This window comes from Notamacropus eugenii, chromosome 7 (assembly GCF_028372415.1).
Source record: "Notamacropus eugenii isolate mMacEug1 chromosome 7, mMacEug1.pri_v2, whole genome shotgun sequence".
In the NCBI taxonomy this organism is placed as follows: domain Eukaryota; kingdom Metazoa; phylum Chordata; class Mammalia; order Diprotodontia; family Macropodidae; genus Notamacropus; species Notamacropus eugenii.
In genome coordinates this window covers 170694909-170718854 of record NC_092878.1, presented here as the reverse complement: position 1 = coordinate 170718854, position 23946 = coordinate 170694909, and the positions used below count along the sequence as shown (strand labels likewise).

Here is a 23946-nt window from a genome sequence, read left to right as displayed (position 1 = left end):
AGCAGTGTGGGCTGTCATCAGTGTGAATTAGCCCCCAGTCAGGGGAGGATGAGATCCTAGGAAGGCTTCCCACTGGTTTAGACAAGACAGCCTTGTGAGCACAGAAATCTTGCTCCCAAAATGCTGCTGCCCTGGGGATGCTGCTCAAGCCCTTGGAGGAAGCATAGGGAAAGGCAGGTGCTCAAGGGTTGATTGGAGAACATGAGTCTTCTGCCTTCACAATCCATGAGCCATCATCCTCAACAGAAGCCATTGGGGGGAGGTCAAGGCATGCTTCATCACGTCCCCTCCTAGCATCAAACCCAGATCTGGCCTGACCTCTGCCTCCCCCACCCTAAGGCCTGGGATATGGGTACGTACCTCAGGTCACTCCGGCACATGTAGGTGAGCTTGGATCTCCCAGCCCCACAGGGCTCCACCAGATATCGGGCCAAGAGCACATTGACCCTCACTCCGATCACAGGGGCCTCAGTGTGATCCACAGATGTGAGCAAGAGTATGCAGGCCCCTCGGGGTAAGTTGGTCCTCCATGTTCTGTGGAGATAGAGACTCAGCACCTCAGAACAGTGATTAAAACAGCCACTATCCCTGGCCATTTTCAGGGGCTGTAAAGCATTGCAGGCATTGGGGCATTTAGGGCCCCAGAGGCATCCCATTGCTTTTACAAATGTGGGAACTGAGGTTTACAGAGGTGGAGCGAGTGCTCATAGTCCTACAGGCAGGAGAGTCCCAGGCAGGATTTCTGACACCCAATTCATTGGTCTATGAACACAGCGCACTGTGACTCTGCCAACAATGAGAGTGCGGCACCCAGCTCCCTCCTGGTATTCAAAGAAAGGCCTTCAGAGACCCTTGGTGCCACCCATGGACCCGTGAACTGCTGTCATATACCTTGGCTTGGGGGACACTCATGGTCCCATACTCCTTGGGTCACCTTCCCTTGGCTCCTCACATATCTCATCAGCTGCCACCCCTGGGCACTTCTTTCTCCCCTGTCTCTCCCCACTGTCCCAGATGCCATCCTGAAGCAGGCCCCTACCCCTCACCCAGATGATCACTGGTGTCCCCTCCTGGCCCCCCTCCTGATCCCCAGTCCATGGAGGATGTGCCATGCTGCTGCCAAATGGATTGTCCCTAAAACACAGATCTGAAGCACTCAGTAAACTCTAGTGGTTCACTATCACCTCTAGAATCAATGTAAAATCCTTTGGCTTTTCAAGGAATTTTCTGGCACTCTCCCACTTTTTCAGGATCATTTTACGTCACTGCCCTCATCTACTCTGATCTGGTGACATTGTCCACCTTGATGTTCTGCATGCAACATACAATATTTCCCCACTAGAGACTCTGCCCTGGCTGTGCCCATCCTGGGGATGTGCCAGCACCTACTTGCCTTAGCCATGCTCATCCTGGGATGCCCATCCTCTTCAGCACCTGCCTGCCCTGGCTCTGCCCATCCCTGGGATGCCTTCCATCTTAAGAGCTGGCACCTGTCTGCCTTGGCTTCCTTCAAGTCTCACCTGCCACAGGGAGTCTTCCCTGCCCCTCCTCAAAGGCTCTGTCTTACTTTCCTATATAGTCTGTACAGGACAGAAATGAAGCCTGGACCTCTGGGATTCCTGGTATATGGAACTCCCAGGTTCTCCCTCCACCAAAGTACCTTCTCTGTACCTTACAGTCTTCTAGTATTTCCTAGGGCACTGAAAATCTAAGTTATCACATGCAGAGGAGGTGACAGAGGCAAAGCTTGAACCCAGGTATTCTTGTTCCCCTCTCCTGCACCAAACTGACTTTCAGGGAATGTGAGTTTACACTGCCTATACTTGTGTGGATGCTTTCTCCCCCAGCAAGTGACCTCCTGCCTCATTTTTGGCTTTTTATCCCCAGCACCCACATAGTGAATGTTTAATCAATGTGCATTGTTAAATTGAACTTTCCTGCCATGCCCTGAGATTTAACTCTGAACAGGAGAAGCCACTGCTGCTGCAGCCCTCCAGGGGGTGCCCTTACCTCAGCACAACATGGTCCCTGGAAGGATGGGGTGCCATACTACTCCGGACAAACTGGTAGATTTCTGTCTGGCTGTCCAGCACTTCAATCACTTTGGCATCCAAGAGGTCTGGATCCCAAATGTGCTGCTCCTTCAGAAGTCTGTTTAGAATGTCCTCGGCTTTAGCAGGGACTTCGATCGTTGACTTCCACAGTCGGAGCGGGGGCCCTTCACTCACCTAAACAAAACACATGCCCACTTGTCACTGCTGGGGACACTCACTCTAAGCCAACGGCAAATTTGAAAGGCAACAGAATATCAGTTCTGGAGGTAAGGCAGTGAGTGCACTCAGACCCTCAGATCCTCTTCCTCCATGAAGAAGTAGACTTGGGAAGCTGACTTTCATTAGTTTTCCCATAAGAGATAAGGAAAGAATCTGAGTTAAAGTAAAGTGTCTACAGAGAAAGGTTTCCATGAGGGAGTGACTAGAAACTATGGGCAGAAATTTAGTCCTGGAATGATCTCCATCATTAAGAATTAAGGTTGCCAGCTAGCTGGTATAAAGGAGCTAGAAAGATATGGCTAGATATGCAGTTAAAAAGACCTGAGTTTAAGTCCTACACCTTGGCCAGTAACTGGTTGTTCAACCCCAAGCTAATCTATCTATTATCTTCTCTCATCTTCAGTTTTTATAAAATGAGGATAAGCATGGTGCCCACCAGCATGACGACTCTGGGAATCAAATTGAAAGATCATCCAAGTGTATTATAACCTTGAGAAAGCCAGATTAACGTTGGCTATACCCAGTGACTGAAAAATACATCTTGATGTTCAAACAGAATAGAGGGGATTTCTAACTTTTCCAGTCAACATAATCTTTGACTTTGATATTAATTATCGAATCATAAGATTAGTTGAAAGGAACTTCAGAGTTCCTACTTTATAGGTGAGGTTTTCCTGTCTTGTTCATGGTTAATATGGGGAGAAAACAACAAGCCCAATACCTGAGCCTGTTCTCCTCCTTCTGATATTCTGGTATCCAGTCTAAGAATAAGATGGACTGATAGGAAGTTATGGTTGGAGATAAAGAAGTTTGGGATTCTTGATAATGGAAGTGAAACCCTTGGAGGGATAGTGAGATCAAAGGCATGGCCATCTCAATTGTGGCCCAGGTGGAGTGGAGAAGTGACCACAGGACAGACTGCCAGAGGCCAGGGAACATGAACATTACGTCAAAGTCCCCCAGGATGAGGGCAGGAATTGGGGGTGGAGAGACTGGGAAACCAATTCTGTGCTACTGAAGTCCTTCAGTCAGTCAATCAGTCAACAAGCATTGATTAAGCACATATACTATTTATATTAAGACAAAAAGGCTCCCTGCCCTCAAGGAGCTCACATTCCAATGCGGGAACATGTAATTAACTAGATGATACAAAATAAGTGCAGAGTAGACAAGTGGGGAAAACCATCAGCTATGGGAGGAGTTTCCAGCACAGGTTGGGATCTGAGCTGAGCCTGGAAGGAAGGAGGTGAAATAAGAGGCCCAGGGGGTCAAAAGATATGGGCAGCCTGGGGGGGACAGCCAGGCACACAGACAGAAGAGAGAGTTATGTTCCAGAAGGCCAGCAGAGCTAGAGAGAGAGAGAGGGAGAGAGAGGAAGGGAGAGAGGGGGAGGGGGAGGGGGAGTGTCTGTCTGTCTGTCTGTCTGGAGGCAGGTGGAGGGTGAGAAGAACAGGAAGAGGCCAGTCTATTTATGAAAGGCTTCAAATGACAAAGGAGAATTTCTATTTCATCCTGGAGGGTCTCAAGAGCCCCTGGAGATTGCTCAGGGTGGGGAGGGGAGGATCAAAATGCTCTAGAACTATCGATTAGGCAGCAGAGTGGAGGCTGGGCTGGAGCAAAGAGAAGGCAGGATAAAGAATGACAGACCAGTAGACACTGCCATGAGGAGACATCTGGAAGAAGCTGATACACTTGGCTAAAAAGAATCTCAAAGGAGAGGCTAGTGATTGATGAGGATGGGGGTGGGACAAAACCAAGTGCTATACTAGAGCAGGAGGAGAAGGTGGGAGTGGGGGGCATGGAAGAGGTGGGGACCCCTTCCAGCTGACCCCAGATGGAGCCACTGGAGTATGGCACTAGGTATCAGAGGCTGTCCAGGGATTGTCTGGGCTCTCCTTTGTAGAGAGTTTAAAACAAATGCAGATTTCAGACTCTCCACCAAAGCAAAAATCATCAAAGCAACTGAGTACTGGTTAAAGTACAGAGGGGATGATTAGCAAAACAGATTAGGCACACACCAGACAGAAGCAAACAAACCAAGAAGTCTAGGAGTGTTGGCTAAACTCAAAGACTCCAGCTAATGGGGGAAGGACGCACTATTTGACCCAAACCAACGGGCAAACTGGAGAGCAGTCTGGCAGAAATTACACACAGAACTGCAGCTTCTCACCCTGGATATCAGGAGAGCTCCTGATGATCCGCGCCTTAGACATAAAAAGTGACACCCCAAACAAGGAAGTAAGAACAAAGAAGGGACGAATTCATGACCAAATTATGGAGAACTTTGAATATATAAAATTCAAGATTTGTTTGTGCAAAATCGAACTTGGTTAAAAATTAGAAGGGAAATAGTTACCTGGGGGGAAAACCGTTGTAATTAGTTTCTTTGATCAAGACCTCATATCCAAGATACAAGAAACTGATTCAAATTTGTAAGATAAAGAGCCATTCAACCATAGAGAAATGATCAAAGAATGTGAATATGCAGTTTTCTAATTAAGAAATCCAAACTATCAACAACCTCACTAAAAAAAAATCTACAAGCAGACTTCAGAAAGACCTGGTAAGACTTCTATGAACTGACGCTGAGTGAAGTGAGCAGAACCAGAACACTATGCAGTGACAGCTACATTGTACAATGACTGACTTGGATTGACTTGGCTCCAAAGGACTCACACTGGAAAATGCCATCCACATGCAGGGAAAGAACTTGGGAGTCTGAACGCAGATGGAAGCAGACTATTCACTCTCCTTTTCTTTTGTGGCTTTGTCCTTTCTTTCTCGTGGTTCCTCCTATGCATTCTAACGTGGCTAATGTGAAAATATATTTAATATGAATGTATAAAAGAGCCTATATCAGGTTGCACACAGTCTTGGGGAGACAGAGAAAATTGAAAACTCAAAAACTTATGGAAGTGAATGTTGAAAACTAAAAATAAATTAATTAATAAAAATAATCCAATTAGAGAATGACAAACAAAAGGAACTGTGAGGTTCCAGCTCATACCCATCAATGGTCATTTCTCTTTTATCATTTTTTGCCAATTATTGGTGGGACCGTTGGGGGAGGGGAAATAGATCCATATATGTATGCATTGTTGGTGGAGCTATGACTCACTCCAAGCCATCCAATAAAGGGATTTCAAACTATGTTCTCTAAGATACTAAATTTTGCATACTGTTTGGGGCTGCTATACTGCTACTAGGTCTAGATGCCAAAGAGACCAAAGAAAGAGCCATAGGTACAAAAATATGTGTAGCAATTCTTTCCGCAAACTGGAAATGAAAGTGTCCTCCTATTGGGGATGGCTAAATAAATTATGGTATAGGGATGTAATAGAATATTACTGCACCATAACATTACAATATGAGTTGAGAGGAAACTGGACAGAGTTAGGAATTGCCAGAGTGAGAAGATGCAGAGCCAGGAGAAGGATGTATAGACAATGAGCTCAGGAACCTCCCCTGTGGATTATTTCCAGCTCACCCTGTTTACAGCTTGTCTGTACAGAGTTGTATCTTTGGTCTCCTCTGTTAGATTGGTAGCTCCTCCAGGGCAGGGACTGTGCCTTTCTGCCTTCATGTGTATCCCTAGCACCTGACCCAATGGCCAGCACATAGTAGGTGCTTAATACATGGTTACTGAATGACTGCCTGACATTGTAAAGAAAAGCCACTTGGAAAGATTTGAGAATTCTGATCTGTGTAATAATGTGTTCATTATAAGGCCAAAAGACTGGGGATGAACCATCCCCTCCACCTCCTGCCAGAGAAGGGGTGGACTTACAAGGTGGGAGACAAACATTTTTAGATCTGATGGTGGTGGGGGGGGGAAATTCTGTTTTTCTAGACTACGCATATTTGCTGTGTGGATTAAAAAAAAATGATTCCCTAGAGAAGCAGCAGTTAAGGAGAAACTAAGCTGTGGGACTTCCTTCCTCCCCCATGCAGTTGGGTACTCTCTGGCTGAACCCTCAAGGGCCAACCCCACTGGCAGAAGGAGAAGGTGTGAGCATCCGATGGTGTCAAAGTCCAATGCTTAGCATCTCCCTCAAACTGAAAAGGAAGGAGAGAGCTTCTCCATTTCCCAGAATCCTAAAATCTACAGGACCAAGGGCTGGGAGGGACCTCAGAGGCCATTTCATCCAGCTCCACCCATCCACTCACTCCACTTCACAGATGAGAAAATTGAGACCTTGGTGACTGGGGATCTGGATGACCCCCTCCCCACCCCAATCCAGCTGCTGGGCATCCCAGGGGTACCCAACAGGGAGCCAGCACAAATTACCTTCTTGTATGCCAGCTCAGCCTGCTCTGAGGTTGGGTGACTGACCCAGCCTTTGAACTTGTCCTTGACCTCCTTAAACAGGCTGTCCACACAGTCCTGGAGGAAGTGGTGATAGTCAGAGGTGTCCTGGCCACTCAGGCGGCCCAAGGCCTCCAGGCTGAGGGGGCGCAGCTCCTGCTCTGAGTATGAGTTCCGACAGCGGCTCATTTCCTCAGGGACCTAGGAGAGAGGAGACCCAGGCCCGAGCTTAGCCCCTCAGCGTCTCTACTCCTGACCTGGGGACCTTTCCTTGGCTTCTCACATCTGCATCAGCTGCTCTTTGAGAGTCCCTGGACTATGGGGGAAAGTACCTTGGCCTGGACTCAGGACACATATCCCTAACCCTCAGCTTTCTCATCTCTAAAATGGGTCTGGGAGCACCCCATGGGGAGAAAATAACTGATGTTCCAGGAAAGATCCACAGAGCCATAGAGGGAGGATGCCAGTTGACCATCCACAGCCTTTCTAGGGGGCCAACATCCAGCAGCCAGGGCTGCAGGTGTCAAGGAAGCCCTGTGCTCTGGGAGGAGACAGAAAAAAGAGCCAGCAAGACCTAGAGGCAAAACCTGAACCCACATCTGTCCCCTCACCTCCCAAGCCCTCAGACAGAGGAGGAGTCAGCCCATATGGGCGGAGGGAGTTCCCTTGACCAAGGCTGCACAATCTGGTCCCCACCCCCCTTCCTGTGCTCTCAGGGGCAGGGGGATTAGGTACAAATTGTCAACTCTTCTTGCCAACTCCCCCCTACCCCCCATCTGTCTTGTCCCTATAGGGCAGGAGCCTTGGATAGAATCTGTGCAGAATGGACTCTCCTTTCAGTGAAACTAAGGTGGGCTGCCCCCGCCTTTGAGCCATGCCTCCCCAACCCTGGGATGCCCTGGTCCACCTGGAAGAGCTTGTGGCATTCTGCGATCATGTGCGCCAGGCCTTGCGTGGCTGCCAGGTTTTCATTGAGATCCTTCTGGTCTGGTTTGCCCAGACTCTGCTTTCTCTGCATCACCCTGGGCCAAAGGAAGGAAAGGGGGGAAGGTGTGAGAGGAAGCCTTGCAGAGGAGGCCAGGGCGGCCAGACATGGCCTGGGGCACAGGGCAGGAGAGGGAAAGGGTGGTGGTGGTGGGAACCCCAGGCCACAGAAGCCTGACTAATTTTTCAGGTTTGGAGAGGGCATGACAAAGAAAACGCAGATGGCAGTGATCATTATCTAGCACTGACAGACACCGGAAGGTTGGACAAGTGCTTTACAAAGATATTCGCTCTGTTATCACAACAACCCTGCAAGTAAGGCTATAATTATCCCCCCACTGTAAAGTTGAGGGACAAGTGACTTGATCTGGATCACACAGTTAGGAAGTGTCTAAAGCTGGATTTGAACTCAAACCTTTCTGACTCCTGGTCCCCACTCTGTGCAGTATGACACCCCCAGGAGCCTTGGAGTGAGAGCCAGAGAGAGGTAGAGACACAGACACACACAAAGCAGGGGAGAGGGAGAGGAGAGAGGGAGAATGCGATAGAGAAGAGAACGAGAGAGAGACAGACAGAGACACACACACAAAGCAAGAGAGACACCCACAGAAACCGAGAGAAAGAGTATTTCAGTCGCAAGGGCTGCTTGCAAAACAGAATTAAGCCATAAACCCTAACCCTAATGCCTCTGACTCTACCCCTAAGCTGTTACAGATGAAGAAGTGGCCTGTGTGTCATCTGCCAGTCTGCCATATTGCACGTGGGTTACTTTGGCCTCAGATAATGGGGAGGAAGGGAGGAGGTGTCCCCTTCCCCAACCCCCTCAGCCCTTTATTCCTTCTGCAAGAAACACCAGTGCCCTTTCTGCTGGCCTGCCTGGCATGCCCCACAGCTTGGGGCAGCAATGCCCTTACCATATCTCTTCCTTGGCCTCCTCTGAGAGGCCTTGCCCGTCATCCATCCCAGAATGTCCCACAGACCTTCCTGGAGCCCAGAAGAGATGGGCTTATCCTACCTTCCAGGCTGCTCCCCCCTCCAGCTCCCCCAAGGCCCACAGTGCCTAAACTGGGGCTCCAGCATTCCCAGGAAGAGTCTTCTAGGTCAGCCATCTCATGTGACAGGTGAACAATCTGGGAGAGTCCAGAAGGGGAAAGCCACAGGCTCCAAGGCCCAGCTGACTTGTACCCTGGCCAAGGTGGAGCCCAGGCCTCCTCAGAGCTTCCCTGTTCTATTGGTTCTGCTTAGGTATCTCTTTTGCTTCCACAGACCCTTCATTTCTAGCTCCCACACCCCTGCCTTCCCTGCCTTAGTGAGCCATTACTTATCACAAAGAATAAAAAAGGGAAAACCAGCATTTCAGCAAAACTTGCCAGCCCACTGATTGTATCTGAGTATGAATGTATTCAACATTGCCTACCCAGAGTCCCCCACCTTTACCATGTAGAGAAAGATAGAACAAGAAAGTCCTGGATTTGAAGCGGGCTTCTGAAAGTACTGGGTAGGTGACCCTGGGCAAGTCCCTTAACCTCTCACTGCCCTTAGGCAACTCTCGGAGACTAGAAGGTGCTAGCCTGCTTTAGCAGAGGGAGTGTCCTCACCCGGGAGTTCCCTATTCACAGTCAAATGATGGGTCCACATTCCCCATGCATAGCTGGGGTCAATCTGGGTCCCCAGAATGTTCAGAAGTTTTTTTAGGTTGAGTGTTTAGTGTTTCAGCGGTTAGGAGAGTTTGTTTTCCTGGCTTCCAGTCACCAGACTGTACATGGCTTCCCAGGTGGCCCTGAATGCTTCTCATTAGCTGTTTCTTAGAGCACAGTGATGAATCTTCCAGCAATCATGCCCCAAAGCAGAATTAGCCATTTTCCCAGTGGACAGGAAGCAGCTTCTTTTCCAGTTTCCTGTGGCCACAAAAGGCACTGCCATGAATATTTTATTCTTTTGGTTTCTGGTCTTCTTGGGGCCCATTCTTAGCATAAGGCCACAGTCCCAAGGATCCCGGCTTCCCTTAAGGAATCCAAGTCCCCTGGCCCAGGTAAACTTGATTCTCCGGTCCCGAAAGAGCTGGTCAGTATGACTAACGAGTCCTAGTCAGCGATGTCTGAAAGATCACAGAAACTGGGAGAAGGAGCATAGATCTCTGTCATCTTCTCCTTCTTGCCCTTCTCAAAACTATAAGCCACTGAGTTTCACTTCAACTCCCGGGAAAATTCTAGTCTAGGCACTTAAAAGATGGTAGGTGAAGATTAAGAAAGGGAAGCCAGGATTCCAAAGATCCTGCCCAGCTTCATCAAGCACAGGCTATGCCAGGTGAACCCTATCTTTCTTTTTTGACAGGGTTAGTAAACAAGAGACATGAAGGGAACAGCGAATGCCTGGATTCTTTCCTTCAGTTTTAACCAAGCATCCCAGACTAGTCTTTTGGAGAAGATGGGGAAGGGTGGCCTAGAGGATAATGCAATTAAATGAATTCAGAACTGATTGGATGGCCACATGCTGAGTGGCCATGAATGGCTCAATAGCAAAGCGGCAGGAGGTCTTCAGGGGCATGTCCCTGGGCTGTTTGATGGCTTTCATCAATGCCTTGGATAGAGGATGACATGCTCATCAAATCTGAAGATGGCACCAATCAGGGAGGGGGGTAAGCATTCACTAAGCACTTACTATGTGCCAGGCTCTAGGCCCAATGCTTTACAACTGTTACCTCATTTGATCCTCACAGCAACCCTGGGAGGCAGATGCTATTGTCATCCCCAGTTTACAGTGAAGGAAACTGAGGAACATTGAGGTGAAGTGACTTCTCCAGCACCACACAGCCAGTTAAGTGTTGATGGCTGGGTCTGAACTCAGGTCTTCCTGACCCCTGGCCCAGCACTCAAAGAGGACAGCCTGTCCTAGAAGTCCTAGGGATTCTAGGTGCCTGTAAACTCAGTGAGTCAGCAAGGTGACATGAACGAATGACTTCAGAGAGCCCATGAGGACACCCCCATCCCAAGAGAGCAGGTGCAGACCTTGAGGGCAGGAGGAGACAAACACTTTGGCACGGGCCAGGGTGGGGGTCTGGCTCCTTTACCGACCCACAGTGGACACAAGCATTTTCTTTTTCTTTTCTTTCCTTCATTTTCCAATTCAGGGGGTGGGAAGCGTCAAAGGAAGAGGGAACAAAGGCTTGGTGTGTTTTCTGTATGCCTTGAGAGGCGTGGCTTCCAGGAATAAGGGTGCTGCTGCTGATGTCACTGGGAAGAGGGAAGGAGGGACGGGATGGGCTTTGTTTGGCTTCCTGGGAAACAAAGAGGGGAAGTTGCTTGAGGTTGATCTGCCCAGGATGGATGTCAGGAACAAGTTACTTCCTCTCCATCCCAGAGCAGGACAGGCTGCCCAAGGTGGGAGTAACTCCTTGTCCCTAGGTCCTTCAGCTAAGGCTAGATGACCAGTGTGACTGGGAGCCTTTCCTTTGTGGTGGAGGCCCCTCACCACCTGCTCTCCAGTTCTGTGATTTAAAAACCCATCAAGACTTAGACAACACATGGGGAGAGAGCCAAACAGAGGGCATAGAATGCCAGAAGAGGGGGCCCAATACCAATGCTTCAGCATCTGGTTTTCTTTCCTTATTTTACACATCTAGTCATTTGTTTTGGGATGGCTAAGGCAAGTCTAGCAATTGCTGCCATCCTCCCAGGACTGGCATTCCAGAGGCCTGAGGCCTCGCCTTCCATCCACAAGATTACAATCCTGCCGGAGACTACCAAAGAGTAGAGGCATCTGGGCTGGCGGAGCTACACGAAGTGTGCCAGTGAGAGGAGAGAGAGGGGGGCAGGGCAGGGCGCAGAACACACACCACATACCTCGGAGAAGAATTCTCCCGTTTGAGGGTGTTGAGGTGGAAGAGGGAAGGTGCTAAACACACGGCGAGGTTGGTGGGCGTCATCTGGTTCTCCTTGACAGCAGCGGTGACCTCGCTCAGGAAACAGAGCAGGGTCTGAAGGACCTCCCTGTTCTCATCTGGCAGAAGCATGATGGCAGCCTGGATGGCCTGGAGACGCTGGTCCTTGGGCACGTCTGCAATAGCAGCATGGAACCTCATCATCCCGTGCCAGCATCGCCTCTACCAGGCTGAGTCAGTCAAGCCCTCCACCCTCCTCTCCTTCATTCTCTTGAGCCCTGGGAAGGAGGTTGGCTGGGCTCCCTGCCCACCCTGCCCCATCCGGACCTCCCTGCACCACCTCATTCATGGAGCTCAGGCCCCACTCACACTGGTAGATCTGTAAGAATGTCTCTGACAGCTTGTTGGTCAACAGCGGCTCAGGGAGGTCTCGGAAGTATTGCTTCAGCATGTCCGCCACATCGTAAGCAGACTGGCCATCGTAGCTCACGTGCGTCATGGAACTCTCATTCATCTGGCGCAAGGCCTGGATCCTGGATTTGACTCCCGACTTTCTGAAGAGCCCAACCTGTGCCCAGGGAGGGAAAGAAGGGGAGCTGCATGAGGACATGCTCAGGGGAACATTCACCCTGCAGCCCTGCCCCAGACCCAGTGACTGGCACCAACCTGATCCAAACATTGGCTGTGCAGGTAGCCCATGGCCTGCTGAATGCTCTGAGGAAGTGGCTGCCCCGTCCGCTGCACGTTGATGGAGAGTGGGACTCCAAACACACTGCGGTCCTTGTAGTCTGGGACTTTAAGCCTTTTCATGAATTTAGGGACCGCCCTGGGTTGGGAAGTACAAGAGGAAGATGAGTTTATCATTCCCAGGACCCAAGTCTCTTTGGTGACTTAGAGGAAGTAGACACGCTAGGTAGGGAGTGAGTAGGGCAAGGGGAACCAGTCTTCCTTCTAATGTCCTAGAGCCTAGTCAAGTCCCAGCTTTATGACTCAGCAGCTAGGCGACCACGAGCCAATCGCTTCCTCTCAGAACCTCAGTTTGTCCATCTCTACAATGGAGATAAAACGCATACCACCCATGTACATTACATAGGGTGTTTGTGAGGGAAAACACTGAAAACCATGACGTGTGTAGACAAGTAAGTTATCATTAATGTTACCTGTGGCCTTGATCAAGTTCCTTCCCAGAAGGTGGGCCTCAGTTTCCTCCTCTTTAAATGACTGGGGACTAGATGAGTGCTAAGGTCCTTCCTAGCTTAATTCTACGACCTTTAGCTCTGATTCTACCATCACCATCATCCCACCACCGTAACAGTGATGACAGCAACAATCATGGCTGTCCCTGACCCAGGACTCGGGTTTGGAAGGCACTTCACACATGTCATCGCTCTTCATACGTTTTGGGGCGCGGCTGAGATGGGAATGTGCTTTACCAGACCATGCAGCACCACTGAAGCAATGATTTATTTAGCTTTAAATTTGCTCAAAGTGTAAGGGGTGGGAGAGAGATTAATTTTTTTAAATGCTTATTAGCTGAAAAAAAATAATTTCTCATCTTTAAAATTATCGATCACATCTTTGGATTTTCCCCACACTCTTGTGAGGCAGCAGAGTGGGGAAGATGCCAGGCGGAGTGACCCTAGAGTCCTCTCTCTCATGGCCCGAGAATGAGAAAGGAGGCCACAGGTTTGGTGCCCACCCTGGCCTCCCTGGACCCCTGAATTGGGAACTATGGAAAAATGGGTATGATCCATTTAAGGTCATCCAATAGACATATAAGTCTACCAATGAGCTTGTGGGAAAGGGAGGAAGAAGAAAGAGAAACAGTAAGACTAGGAGAAGGAAGAGAGGATCCCTCACCTCAACCCCAATAACTGGACACTTTCCTGATGCCACAGTCCAATGAGACCCATTAAAGTTGGCTTGTCAATGAGGGGAATGGCTGGCTTTCTTCTTTGGAAGAAAGGACTCGAAAGTATGTCATACTTGTAGGTTTCAGGGTGCACTACCAGTGACCCCATGAAAGCACCAGCAAGCCTTCATGTCCTGCCCAGCCCAGCTCTTTGGGCTCAATCAGGGGTGGGTTTCTGCAGAGTCTGGCTTATAGCATTGCTGATCCATGGCACACAACAACCACTTTGTAAGGGAGAGAGGCAGCCTGGCTTCAGGGGTGGAAGGCGGGAGCAGAAGGATGGTCTCCAGTGAGAATCTCAGGCGCAGGGAGGGCCTGCCCAGGACGTATTTCAGTTATTTGGAACAAACGCTCCTGTGTGCCCCAGGATCCCAACAACCAGCCCAGGCATGGAAAGAGACCTTTCTTAGATGCCTGATGATGTGCCCCAAGACCTGAGGCCAGAGGTGGCAAAGAGGTCCAGGGGAGCCCCACAAGGCAGAGACCCTCTGGCCAGGGTGCCACAGGACCAGCAGGCCCCTTCTGCTGCTACTTCACCGACATAGGACCATCTTCTCCCCACACCCAAATCTTTTAGGGGTGACTAAATCCTTAGGACAAGGGAAAGTGCCCCCATTGAGTCGGACCCCCCAGAGGCTCACATTGACAGCGATGGCCTAGGGCTGCACAATACTCTGACTTCCAGAGCCCATTGAGGCTACCCTGAATTTGTGTGCCAGGAAAAGAAGAAGCCTCCTGTAGAGCCTAGGTTCAAATCCTGGCTTTACCATACAGTGAGTTATGGCCTGTGCTGCTCATGCCACCTCTCCCCAAACCATTTTGTCACTGCTTTCTCATCTATAAAATGAGGAGGCTAAACAGAGGGTGCACAGGCCCTGTCCAATGCCAATGCCCAGGGCCCCTCTGCTCACAGCGGTGGCAGCCCTCATTTCTCTGCATGTCAGTTGAGCCATCTGAGGGGAGGGGCTGCTCCTTCCCTGGAGATCCTGTCTATGCTCTGGCCCCCAGACCAAGTCTTCTCTCCCCCCACCCACCTACACTCTCTCTCTCACACACATACACACACACACACACACACACACATTCTCTCACACATACACACTCACACATTCTCTCATACATACACTTACATACAATCTCTCTCTCTCTCTCTCTCTCTCACTCACACACGCATGCACGCATGTATGCACATGCATACACTCACTCTTACTAGCCCCACCAATGACCCCTTGGCTACACCCCCAATGGCCTCTTCTCAGCTGCCACCATTCCCTGGGCTTTCTGCAGCATTGGATGCAGCTGGCCACCCTGGGCTGATCATGATGCTCTCCCTTCCTCCTTGGCCACCATGACCTTTCTCCTGGTTTTCCTCTATGTGTCTGCCTGCTCCTTCTCTGCCTTCTTGGCTGCATCTTCATTCATTTCCCTCATGCTAAGTGTCAATCAGTCTTTCTTAAGGAGGGACCCTCTTTTTTCTCTCTTCCCACCATCTTGGTGATCTTCTCATCTCCTAGGGATCACTTCTACAAATGATTCTCAAATTCCCATTTGTAGCCCGTATCTCCCATTGCCTGCTGGGTGTCTCCACTGACACGACCCCCTAGGATTCTTAAACTCAACGTATCCACAACAGAACTCACTGTCTCCCCCCGAAATTGCACATCTCCTCTAAACACTGCTCTCTCCCTCCAGAGCACCACCATTTATCTTTCTACTCACCCCCATTTGTTTCCCACCCTAAAAGTCATCCTAACCCTTCACTCTCTCCTGCCCCATTCCATCCAATCAAGGGTGAAGTCTTTCCCCTCTGCCCCCTTCAGTCACCCTCCTCATCTGGATGATTGCTACAAATTCCACTTGGGACCCTGTTTCTCAAGTCCAGTCTTCATCAGATCCTTCCCTTGTTGAAGGCACTTTCGTGATTCCTGATGTCCCCTGAGCTAGAACCCCAACTTCTCCACCTTTTACACTATGATTCACTTTCTGTCTCCATCCTGAGTACACATGACTGCTCTCCCACATTCCCTGCTCTAATGTGACATTTCCTCTACCCCCACAGCTCCACAGGAGCTGTCCATCGTACTCCCTTCCTGAAGACGTCCCTCACCCCCCCCCCCCAGGTACCACTCCCCACTTTGTTTTACATTGAACCTATCCTTTGTATTTACTTATCTATGAACAATTTGTTATTCCCCAAGGGAAAATAAATCCCCTGAGGGCAGTCATGGCTTCCCTTTTGTAACCATGTACCTACTCCTGGCCCTGGTAGATGCCTGGTGACTGCTTACTGATCTCGTTGATTTCCCCATTAGGGGAATCCTCCCATTATTCTCTCCTGACTTCATCTAACTGGACCCATCCTGAAAGAGGATGTAAATAAGTGCCGTGGACCAGTGCTCCAGGCTTACAGCCACCTGGACTCCCCACTGTGGTCCCTGAGGGTCTCTGGACTCTGGCACTCACCAGCTAAAGCCATGCTTGTTGGATGGCGTGTATCTCTCCAGTAGGGCTGTCAGCTTGAGGAGTGAATACTTCTGCAGCAGGTTCATCTGGGCCACAGATTGGCAGCTGATCTGCGGCAATGCTGAGCTGGCACCAGGTCGCTGGGAGCTCTGCCAGCTCATCCTGGGCCTAGGAGGAAGCAGGGAGACCATTAACAATGGCTAGGTATTTAGAGCATTTTCCCTGTGATGTCTCACTGGTGCCACCCAGGGTCACACAATTAAGAAGTGTCCAAGGCAGGGTTTAACCATGTCTATTGGCTCCAAGTCCTAAACTCTACCTACCGTGTGGCTTAGCTTCCTGATCTGCATTTTTAACACCCCTGTTCTCCCTCTGCCACCTCCAAAGGGTGGTAAAGTCCTCTCCTTGTGGCTAAGCATGGAGGGACCCTGGGCTTCTCACCCCTCTGTCAGCATTCCTGAGCTCCATAGGCTCAGCCAATCTGGCCACCTGGGGGTTGTCTCTGAGGCCAGCAGAGAGAGGCAGAGCTCTATGTCCTCTTTGGGGAAATGCCTGGAGTTATGCTTCTCTGAGTTTAACCCCACAAGACTAAGGGACAGAGGGAAGGCTCAGTGGAGAGAGCATCTGGGTGATGAAGCCCATCCTAGGTGAGGTAAGGATTTACAGCCCCAGTGCCTTCCTGGGAATAGAATGGCAGGATCCAAGTTTGAGAGCTAAACAGGACCTTAAGGGCTATTGCAACCTTCTCCTCTATGACAGATGGGGAAACTGAGGCACAGGTGGTTCTGTCTCTTCTGTTCCTTATCCTCAGAAGGAAATAGTCACGTGCCTTTCCTCTCCCACTCATGCTTGCTTGGTGGGCACCCAGAGCCCTCCCTGCACAGGAGATGGCAGTCTTCTCACCTGTTGGAGCGGGTCAGCGATGCACCCACGCCAGAGTCCCGTCTTTCCTGGATGTCTGAGGGTTCTTCTGGCTCATTCAGAGAGTTGCCCATGCTGTCTAGGTCACTGGGTGAGGTGCGGTCATTGTCGGTCTCAAGATGGATCTGCTTGGGAGAAGAGGGGCAGGGGGAGACTGAGTCGAGCGCAGAGTCTGAGTCGCCCTCATCGGAGAACTTCTCTGACCACTGGTTGACAATCCTCTGCATCCCTTTGACGTGGTACAAGATGTCATCCAGCTCAGGGAAGATGTCCTCCTGCTCCAGGTCGGCAAGGTCTCCGGAGCTGGAGTACAGGCTGGAGCCAGGCACGTTGTCATAGACGCTGAGGCGGCTGCTCACAGAGCATGAGGAATTGCGCCGCCGTGGGCCCTTGGCACCCTCTCGGCTGGGGCCAGGGAAGTTGCCTGCCCTCCAGTTGGTGGCAGAGCCTTCACTGCCTGGGGGAGGGAAGCGGCCATTGGAGAGGGCCTTGGGGAAGGTGCCTGGCTTGTGGTCCTCGGGAATGTAGAATACTGCGTCCTCTGGGCAGCTATCACAGTTCCTGCGGTTCTGCTCGAGGACGTTGTCAAACACTGCCTGGTCGAAGGGATCGAAGCCTTCGAGGTACATGCCACCCCTCTTGTGGCAGGTGCTGAGGCTGCGGGTCCGGGTCACGGGGCTGGGCGTACTGACGGCACTGCCGCTCTCTGACTGGCTGCTGCTGCTGCTGCCGCTGCTGGTCTGGGTGGAGTTGGAAATGCTTCTCTTGTGGACACCAGGGACGCTGATGTGGCCACCACCCAGGCTGGAGATCTCCACACAGTGTAGGTGCCTCAACTTTTCCTGGGCCGCCCCCTCCTGCAGGACGGGGCCACTGATGACCAGGCCCAGCTTGGGAGAGGCCTTGGGCCGGCTGGTATGGGAACGCCGCAGTTTTAGACTCTCCATCCTCTTGAGCAGGCCCCTTGGCTTGGCCTTGACTGGCTGCCCCTGGGCTTTGGTACCATTGCCAGGCAGTTCTGTGGGGGATGGCAGGGGACCATCCTCCCGGGGACCTGAGGAGCAGACACTCACCACAGAATTTGCTCGGGGCATGCCAGGCTCAATTGGGAGGCTGCTGGCGCTGCTGAGGCTGCGGATGGAGGCCAGCTCCTGACCCTCGCTCAGGTCAGTCAGCAGGCTTTCTCGACTGGCAGTACTGGCAAAGACCTGGTTCCCTGGTGCCCCAGCAGCCAGGCTGGGCATAGGAGGGAAGACGTCAAACTCCTCCATCCTGGACCACCTCTTGCTGTCCCTCTGGAAAGTCCACTTGCCACTGATGGCACACGGCTCATCCTCATCCGAATCATCACTCTGGAAAGAAAGAGGAAGGGGTAAGTCACGTGCCATGGCTACTGACAAGACTTGTCATGAGACAGAGAGTAAGATGCAGGAAAGTGTGCATGAACAAAACCAAACAATTCTAGGGGACCAGTGTACCAAGTGGCACGAGATGGGTCAGCCACTAGGAGCCCAGAGCCGCTGCTGGTGGAGACCCTGGAGACAATATCCAGCAGGAGCCAGTGCTGGGGGGGAGGGGGCGATTGAGGGGGAATGGGAAAGAGGGGAGACAGACAGAGAGAGAGAAAGAGACAGAGAGACAGAGAGAGAAAAACAGAGACAGAGAGACAGACAGAGAGAGAGAAGGAGGAGGAGAGAGAGAGAGAGAGAGAGAGAGAAGGAGGGAGACAGAGACAGAGAAAGAGATACATGGGAGAGGGAGGGAGGGAGAGAGGAGAGGGAGAGAGATAGAGAGACAGAGACACACACACAATATGTACGGGGGGATGTCTCCTCTAGACCCTCTGAACCATGATTCCTTGACTCTGCCCCGAGGCTATCATGCCAAGCCCATTACAACTCTGAGGTTTAATGTTTTGGGGTTCCACCAGTGGGGGCTTTTTCCTCTCTTTCTTCAGTAGGAAGCCTGAGGAATGGGTGCAGGGGAAATGCCACCATGCTGCTGGGAAGCCCCCCCTTAGAGCAGTCCCCCAAGCCCAGCCATCCTAATATCCACACCATTCCTGAGTGGAGGCAGTCTGCATGTGGAGCTTGGGCCGGCTCGCTTGTCTAATCTCTAAGACTCAGAGGCACCAGCTCCCCTTCCCCAGCAGAGGAACAGAGGCTGACCCCTGGGGAACCTCCTGGTCCCCTTTTCTGTTGCCTCACACACTCTCAGAAGGAAGTGACCCAGGACAAGGCAGGAGATCCAGGATAATTCCTGAAAAATTTGCTCCCCAATGGAGTATGGCCTTGTACCAGAGGCTGCCTCTCCCTTCCCAAACTTGAGAAAATAACCCCCACGTCCAACCTGGGCCTCACAGATTTACTGCTGAGAGGAGCCATTGAGGCCAGCTGGTACAACCCAATCATTTTACAGGTGATGACAATGAGGGTTAGGGGTAGGAGGGGCCACTGGAGGCCACTGATTTAGTCCAGTGTCATTGGCTGACATATACAGAGAGTGAGACCTGGGGAGGCTCTTCTCAAGACAGTAAGTGGTCACACCAGGGTAGGACCCAGGTCCTCTACATCTAGCAGTCCAACAGCATTGGGGACCACTCTTGGCCTGGCTCCCTTGGTACACGTGGATGGAAGAATGTCAGGCTATTAATTTCTTTCCATTCAGAGCAGAGGGTATCCAGCCCCTTTGGGTGTCCCTTTGCCCTCGCTCTCCAAGGACCTTGGGACATCAGCCCAAGACACAGTGGCTGAACATGTGCACCCATGGGTCCATTGACATTCTTACCCGCTTCCTGTGGGGGCTGATTTCCAACTTCATTACTGCACACTTATTTAATGTGTTCAGGCGTCTGCAAAGACATAAGTGAGTTCAGCAAAGCAAGGCAGCTCCAGGTGGCCTCCCCACCCCTCCCCAGCCCCCAACCCTGTGCCTCATGCTCATCTGCACTCCTTGACAAGGAGGACACAGTCATCTCCAGTGAAAGGAGCATGGAACCCAGGCTCTACCCCTCTGCCTTTGGCACAGGGACTGCCGCAGTCACTATCCCAGCCCTGTACCTCTCTGTTGGCCAGTCAGCCCAGCCCCTGGGGTCTTGGAGTCCTTGAGGGCAGGGGCTGTCTAGGTTTTTGTTTGCATCCTCTGTGTTCAGCACAGCACTTGGGACCTGAAAAGTGCTCATCTGTGCTTTTTCATGCACTGACAAATGGCCACTAATAGCTCTATGGGTAAGACCCTCACTCACTATGACCTTCCACTGTCTATACCACAGTGGGACTGGTCTATAAGGTCCTATCTACTTCCCACTTTAGGAGCCGGGTGACCTTGGAACCAATCTGTTTTGGAGGGTTAATGTCCCACTAGCTTATGAGCAGAGAGCAGCTGGGAAACTGAGGCCAGTGGTGTGCCTCTCCCCTCCCTCAGTCTGTGCTCTAAAAGCCCACCCAAAAAGAGAGGAGGAATGGAAATGCACAGACAGCCCCTGGGAGAGAGCCACTGTGGGCCATCCCTCCCCCTCCCAGTGTGGGGGCCTTTCCAAAGCATGGGCACCTTCTAGGAGGGGAAGTGATACGCGGTCCAGGGCAAACAGAGCCACCTCCTCAAGATTCTTGTGTCATTTGGGGAAATGCCCATCTCTCTGTTAACTGCCTGACCAAAGACAGAAGGCCAGGACCCCAGGGCATTATAACCAGGACATTCACAGATGGGAGTCTGTGACTCCAAGCACTCAAAGCTTAACAGACTTCTTTTAAAGGATGCTTTCAGATTTCTCTGTTGCACAGAGACTCCAGGGTCCCTCGGGTCCCCCAGTTCATCCCTCTGGTGCCTGAAGCCAGCCAGCCAGACTTTGGGGGCCAATGCTAATTTTCTTGAAAACAAAATCCCCAAATAAAAGTCCATGGAATGGACTGGAGTAATGGGGGCTTTAATGAATCACCACAGATAACATCCTGGCTAAAATGGCACAGCACCCCGTTAATGACTCAGGCCTGCAGCCCACGTCCCTCTAATGGCTTCCAGATGACCCCCACTTGTGTGGGTCCTCAGTGAGCCTTGTTGCAGCTCTTCTGGGCAGCCCCCATCTGGGCCTCTCACTTTCTGCCAGCCAGCCTGATGTGGCCTGGTCATTATTTATAGGTTGGGGCTGTTAATGCGCACAAGAATACCTAGGTTAGGCTTCAGGCAGGTCATGGGCCTCCTTTGATGTTTCAGAACCCGACTGATAAGCCTTTCTGGCCCTGGGCAGATTAAAGGCTCCCTAGGTCAGCATCCTGTTTATAGAAGACAGCCCGTACAGCCGTGACAGATAAGCCAGAGGGTGCCCCATAAAGAATCTTCTTTAGAAAAAGAGACCGAGTGGGGGAGGAGTGTGTGTTGGGAAGGGGGAGAGAAGTAAACAAGAGAAAAGAGCCCAGAGCTCCTCATAGAGCCTGCTAACAGCCCTGGCCTCACTGAAATCATTATGGGGTGACCAGGGTGCCGGATGGCATTGCATTCAAGTTAAACTAGCTAGCAGGGAAACCCGATAACAGACAACCATGCTGGGCCTCATTTCATGGGCCGAGGCTAGAGTGAGCAGCGCCAGCTTCCTGCAGAGTTCTCTACCACCACTCAATCTAGAGTCAGAGCAGAATCTCTAGGCCTCAGAGATGCTCTAAAGAGCCACCCTCTGAGCTGATTTGTGCTAGTTAAGAACAGCTGAGAAGAGGAAGAATTGTGAAGTGCCCCACTCAACAGAGGGGTGAATAAACTGGGAAACCTAATTACCTGTAGGAGACTTGTCATTGTCTATAATGGCCAAAGACCGCAAGATGGAAAGCGTTTTGGCAGAAGTTAGGTTTAGACCAACAGCTTGTACCACATTTCACAATAAACTCAAAATTATGAAAATATTAAAGTCACCCCAATAAAAAAACAGACTCACAGCAGGGGCTCTTTGTTTACAGGCGAGGGGCTGATGACTTGGTGGACTTTACCTGCCTCTGCCTGCTCCTTTTTTTGGTAATAAGGGATAGTGTCCTGTGCAAGGCGGTGGAGGAGGGTCCCAGATGAGTGTGATGGAAGGGGCTTTATTCCAATACCCTCATTTTCCATGGGGAAAGCCCAGGCTATTTGAATGAAGGAAGGCTCCAAGGTTCTAGGAAAGGAAAGAGGCTTGAGGTCCCAGAAATGGGATGACTGGGCCACAGAAAGGAGACCAGCACTTTTGCTCAGTCCAGATAAAAAAGGATTTGGAAGAAATGTTTCTAAAGGCAGGACTTTCAATGGTCCCAGATGGTTCTGCTTTCTGCCAAAGCTCTGTTTCTGACATTTGACCCAATTAAAACAAAGCCCTACAATTTGGGGAATTTGTGCTAACTTCGCAGAAGCCCTAATTTTTTAAAAATAGGACGTATGTGATCTAGAGGGTGAGAAGGGCCACATCCATATGGAAGGGGAGCTGGTTTCAACATGAGAAGGACTACTGGCAACTGTCCAAGACCGTTGACTGTCAGAAAGATGCCAATCTATGTTAGTGAAGGGATTTCCTTACTATAAACTCCCGACCCCAACTGCCCACCAATAAAGGTTGCCAAGAGGCTACCTGGCACTGTGGTCTGAAGAGCTGGCCTTGACTCTTGGCTCCCACCCAAGCTCTGTGGTTCAAGCTGAGTCCCCTCTCAGTCCCTTCCTCCAAAGGGGGGACATCCAACTTGGCACTGATGATTTTCTAGGATGATGCTACAAAACCAGGTATTGATATTATGAAGACACAGGAGCTGCCTGGGTTACCTTGCTGTTGAAGCCAGGCTAGAACTCCACAATGACTATGAGCCCCAACCCTGGCACATTAGAGGCATTGCCAGAGTTCCAAGACTATCCTGTTTATAGATCAGAGCAGTTGAATCATTTGCCCAAGGTCATAGAAATGTTAAGGGACGGAGGAAGGACCCCCAAGCCTGACTCTCCCCAACTCCCCATGTGGCATGGTTGGCTTTAGCACATCCTCTAGTCCTTTTTCATGAGGACTAAATGGGTGCAGAGCAGATTTCTGTGGTCCTAAGGGCAGGGTCCCATATTTCTCCCTATTCAGATCTGTTGTTAGATCCAGCCCTTTATGACTGATCAGCCGTCAGTCAGTCAACAAGCATTTGTTGAGTGCTAAGATCCGAGGATACAGACAGATAGATAGTCTCTGCCCTTGAGGAGAGTTCACAGGCCAATGGGAACAAGAGAAATCTGACACCAGTAGATTAATGGTGCTAGAATTAGGGAGCATTGGGAAGGCCCTGGCTGGCCCTTACCCTAAGATGCCCCTATTAAGGCCCCACTTCTCAACCCACCCAATTTCAATGGGCAGTAAAAGCCCAGTGAAATACAATGGGAAGGTTAAGATGAAAGGGAAGTAAGGCCATTGTCCAAAGCATCTGGGCCAAACTGGAGGCTGAAGCACTTAGAACAAAGGCCACCCTGCCTCGGGCACCATGGCAGCTTCAGCATAGATCATGAGAAAACATGAGAGCAGCCAGCTCAGATCAGAGAAGAATGTGTGGGAAAGAGAAGGATGTGACTTTGAACACATAGCATTTAAGATGTCTGTGAGACATCCACTGGGACAGCTCCTGGAGGGAGAGCCTGCTGACCAGGTCAAAGACTCCAGAGAGGTCAAGGAGACTGAGGCCAAAGAAAGACCATTGGACTGGGCCAGGGAGAGATCAGTGGGGTTATATCACTGACCCTTGGGTCAGAGAAAAGGACTTGCCCAGGGTCACATAGCTAGAGTGGTTCCAGCAGGATATGAACACGAGTCTTCTTGACTTCTATCCACTACACCACATTGCCTCTGTTGCTGTGGGCTCTCCCCCATAGCATAACCTGCCTCTGTAATGATCAATGAGCTACCAGAAGAGGCCCCAGGACATATGGAATCTAAGAGTAAACATGATCCCCAAGACTTGCACAGTGGGCCTCAGAGCAGAGCTATGACCCTGGCAGCCCTTCTCCTCAGCCCCCATGCCATGACCTCCTTTGCTGTCTGTGCATATTTCCACTTAGAGGGTCAGGTCTTTGTCTCTGGGGCCAGCCTGGTCCTTATGACCTTGTTGGGTAGGAAGCCATCGGTCCTTTAACCTAATGACTGAGTCCTCCAGGGCCCTAGTACCTGACTCCTGGGGGGACTCGGGAAGCCTCATCCTGAGGGAGATCACGCCGGACATTCTCCCTAGAT

General features: G+C 50.9%; 1 protein-coding gene across 3 annotated transcripts in view; it reads right to left on the bottom strand.

Annotated features, from left to right (window-relative positions):
- The window catches only part of DLC1 (DLC1 Rho GTPase activating protein), a 210583-nt gene that overhangs the window by 3253 nt on the left and 183384 nt on the right, over window positions 1–23946 (bottom strand). For all 3 annotated transcript variants that reach the window (XM_072622376.1, XM_072622377.1, XM_072622378.1), the window contains 10 exons: window positions 19527–19590; window positions 16722–18091; window positions 15819–15986; window positions 12110–12269; window positions 11813–12011; window positions 11406–11619; window positions 7487–7601; window positions 6562–6780; window positions 2011–2228; window positions 361–534 (listed from right to left, as the gene is read on the bottom strand). In XM_072622376.1, coding sequence (XP_072478477.1) covers window positions 361–534; window positions 2011–2228; window positions 6562–6780; window positions 7487–7601; window positions 11406–11619; window positions 11813–12011; window positions 12110–12269; window positions 15819–15986; window positions 16722–18091; window positions 19527–19590 — 2901 coding nt within the window. The remainder of the gene's footprint in view (window positions 1–360; window positions 535–2010; window positions 2229–6561; window positions 6781–7486; window positions 7602–11405; window positions 11620–11812; window positions 12012–12109; window positions 12270–15818; window positions 15987–16721; window positions 18092–19526; window positions 19591–23946) is intronic.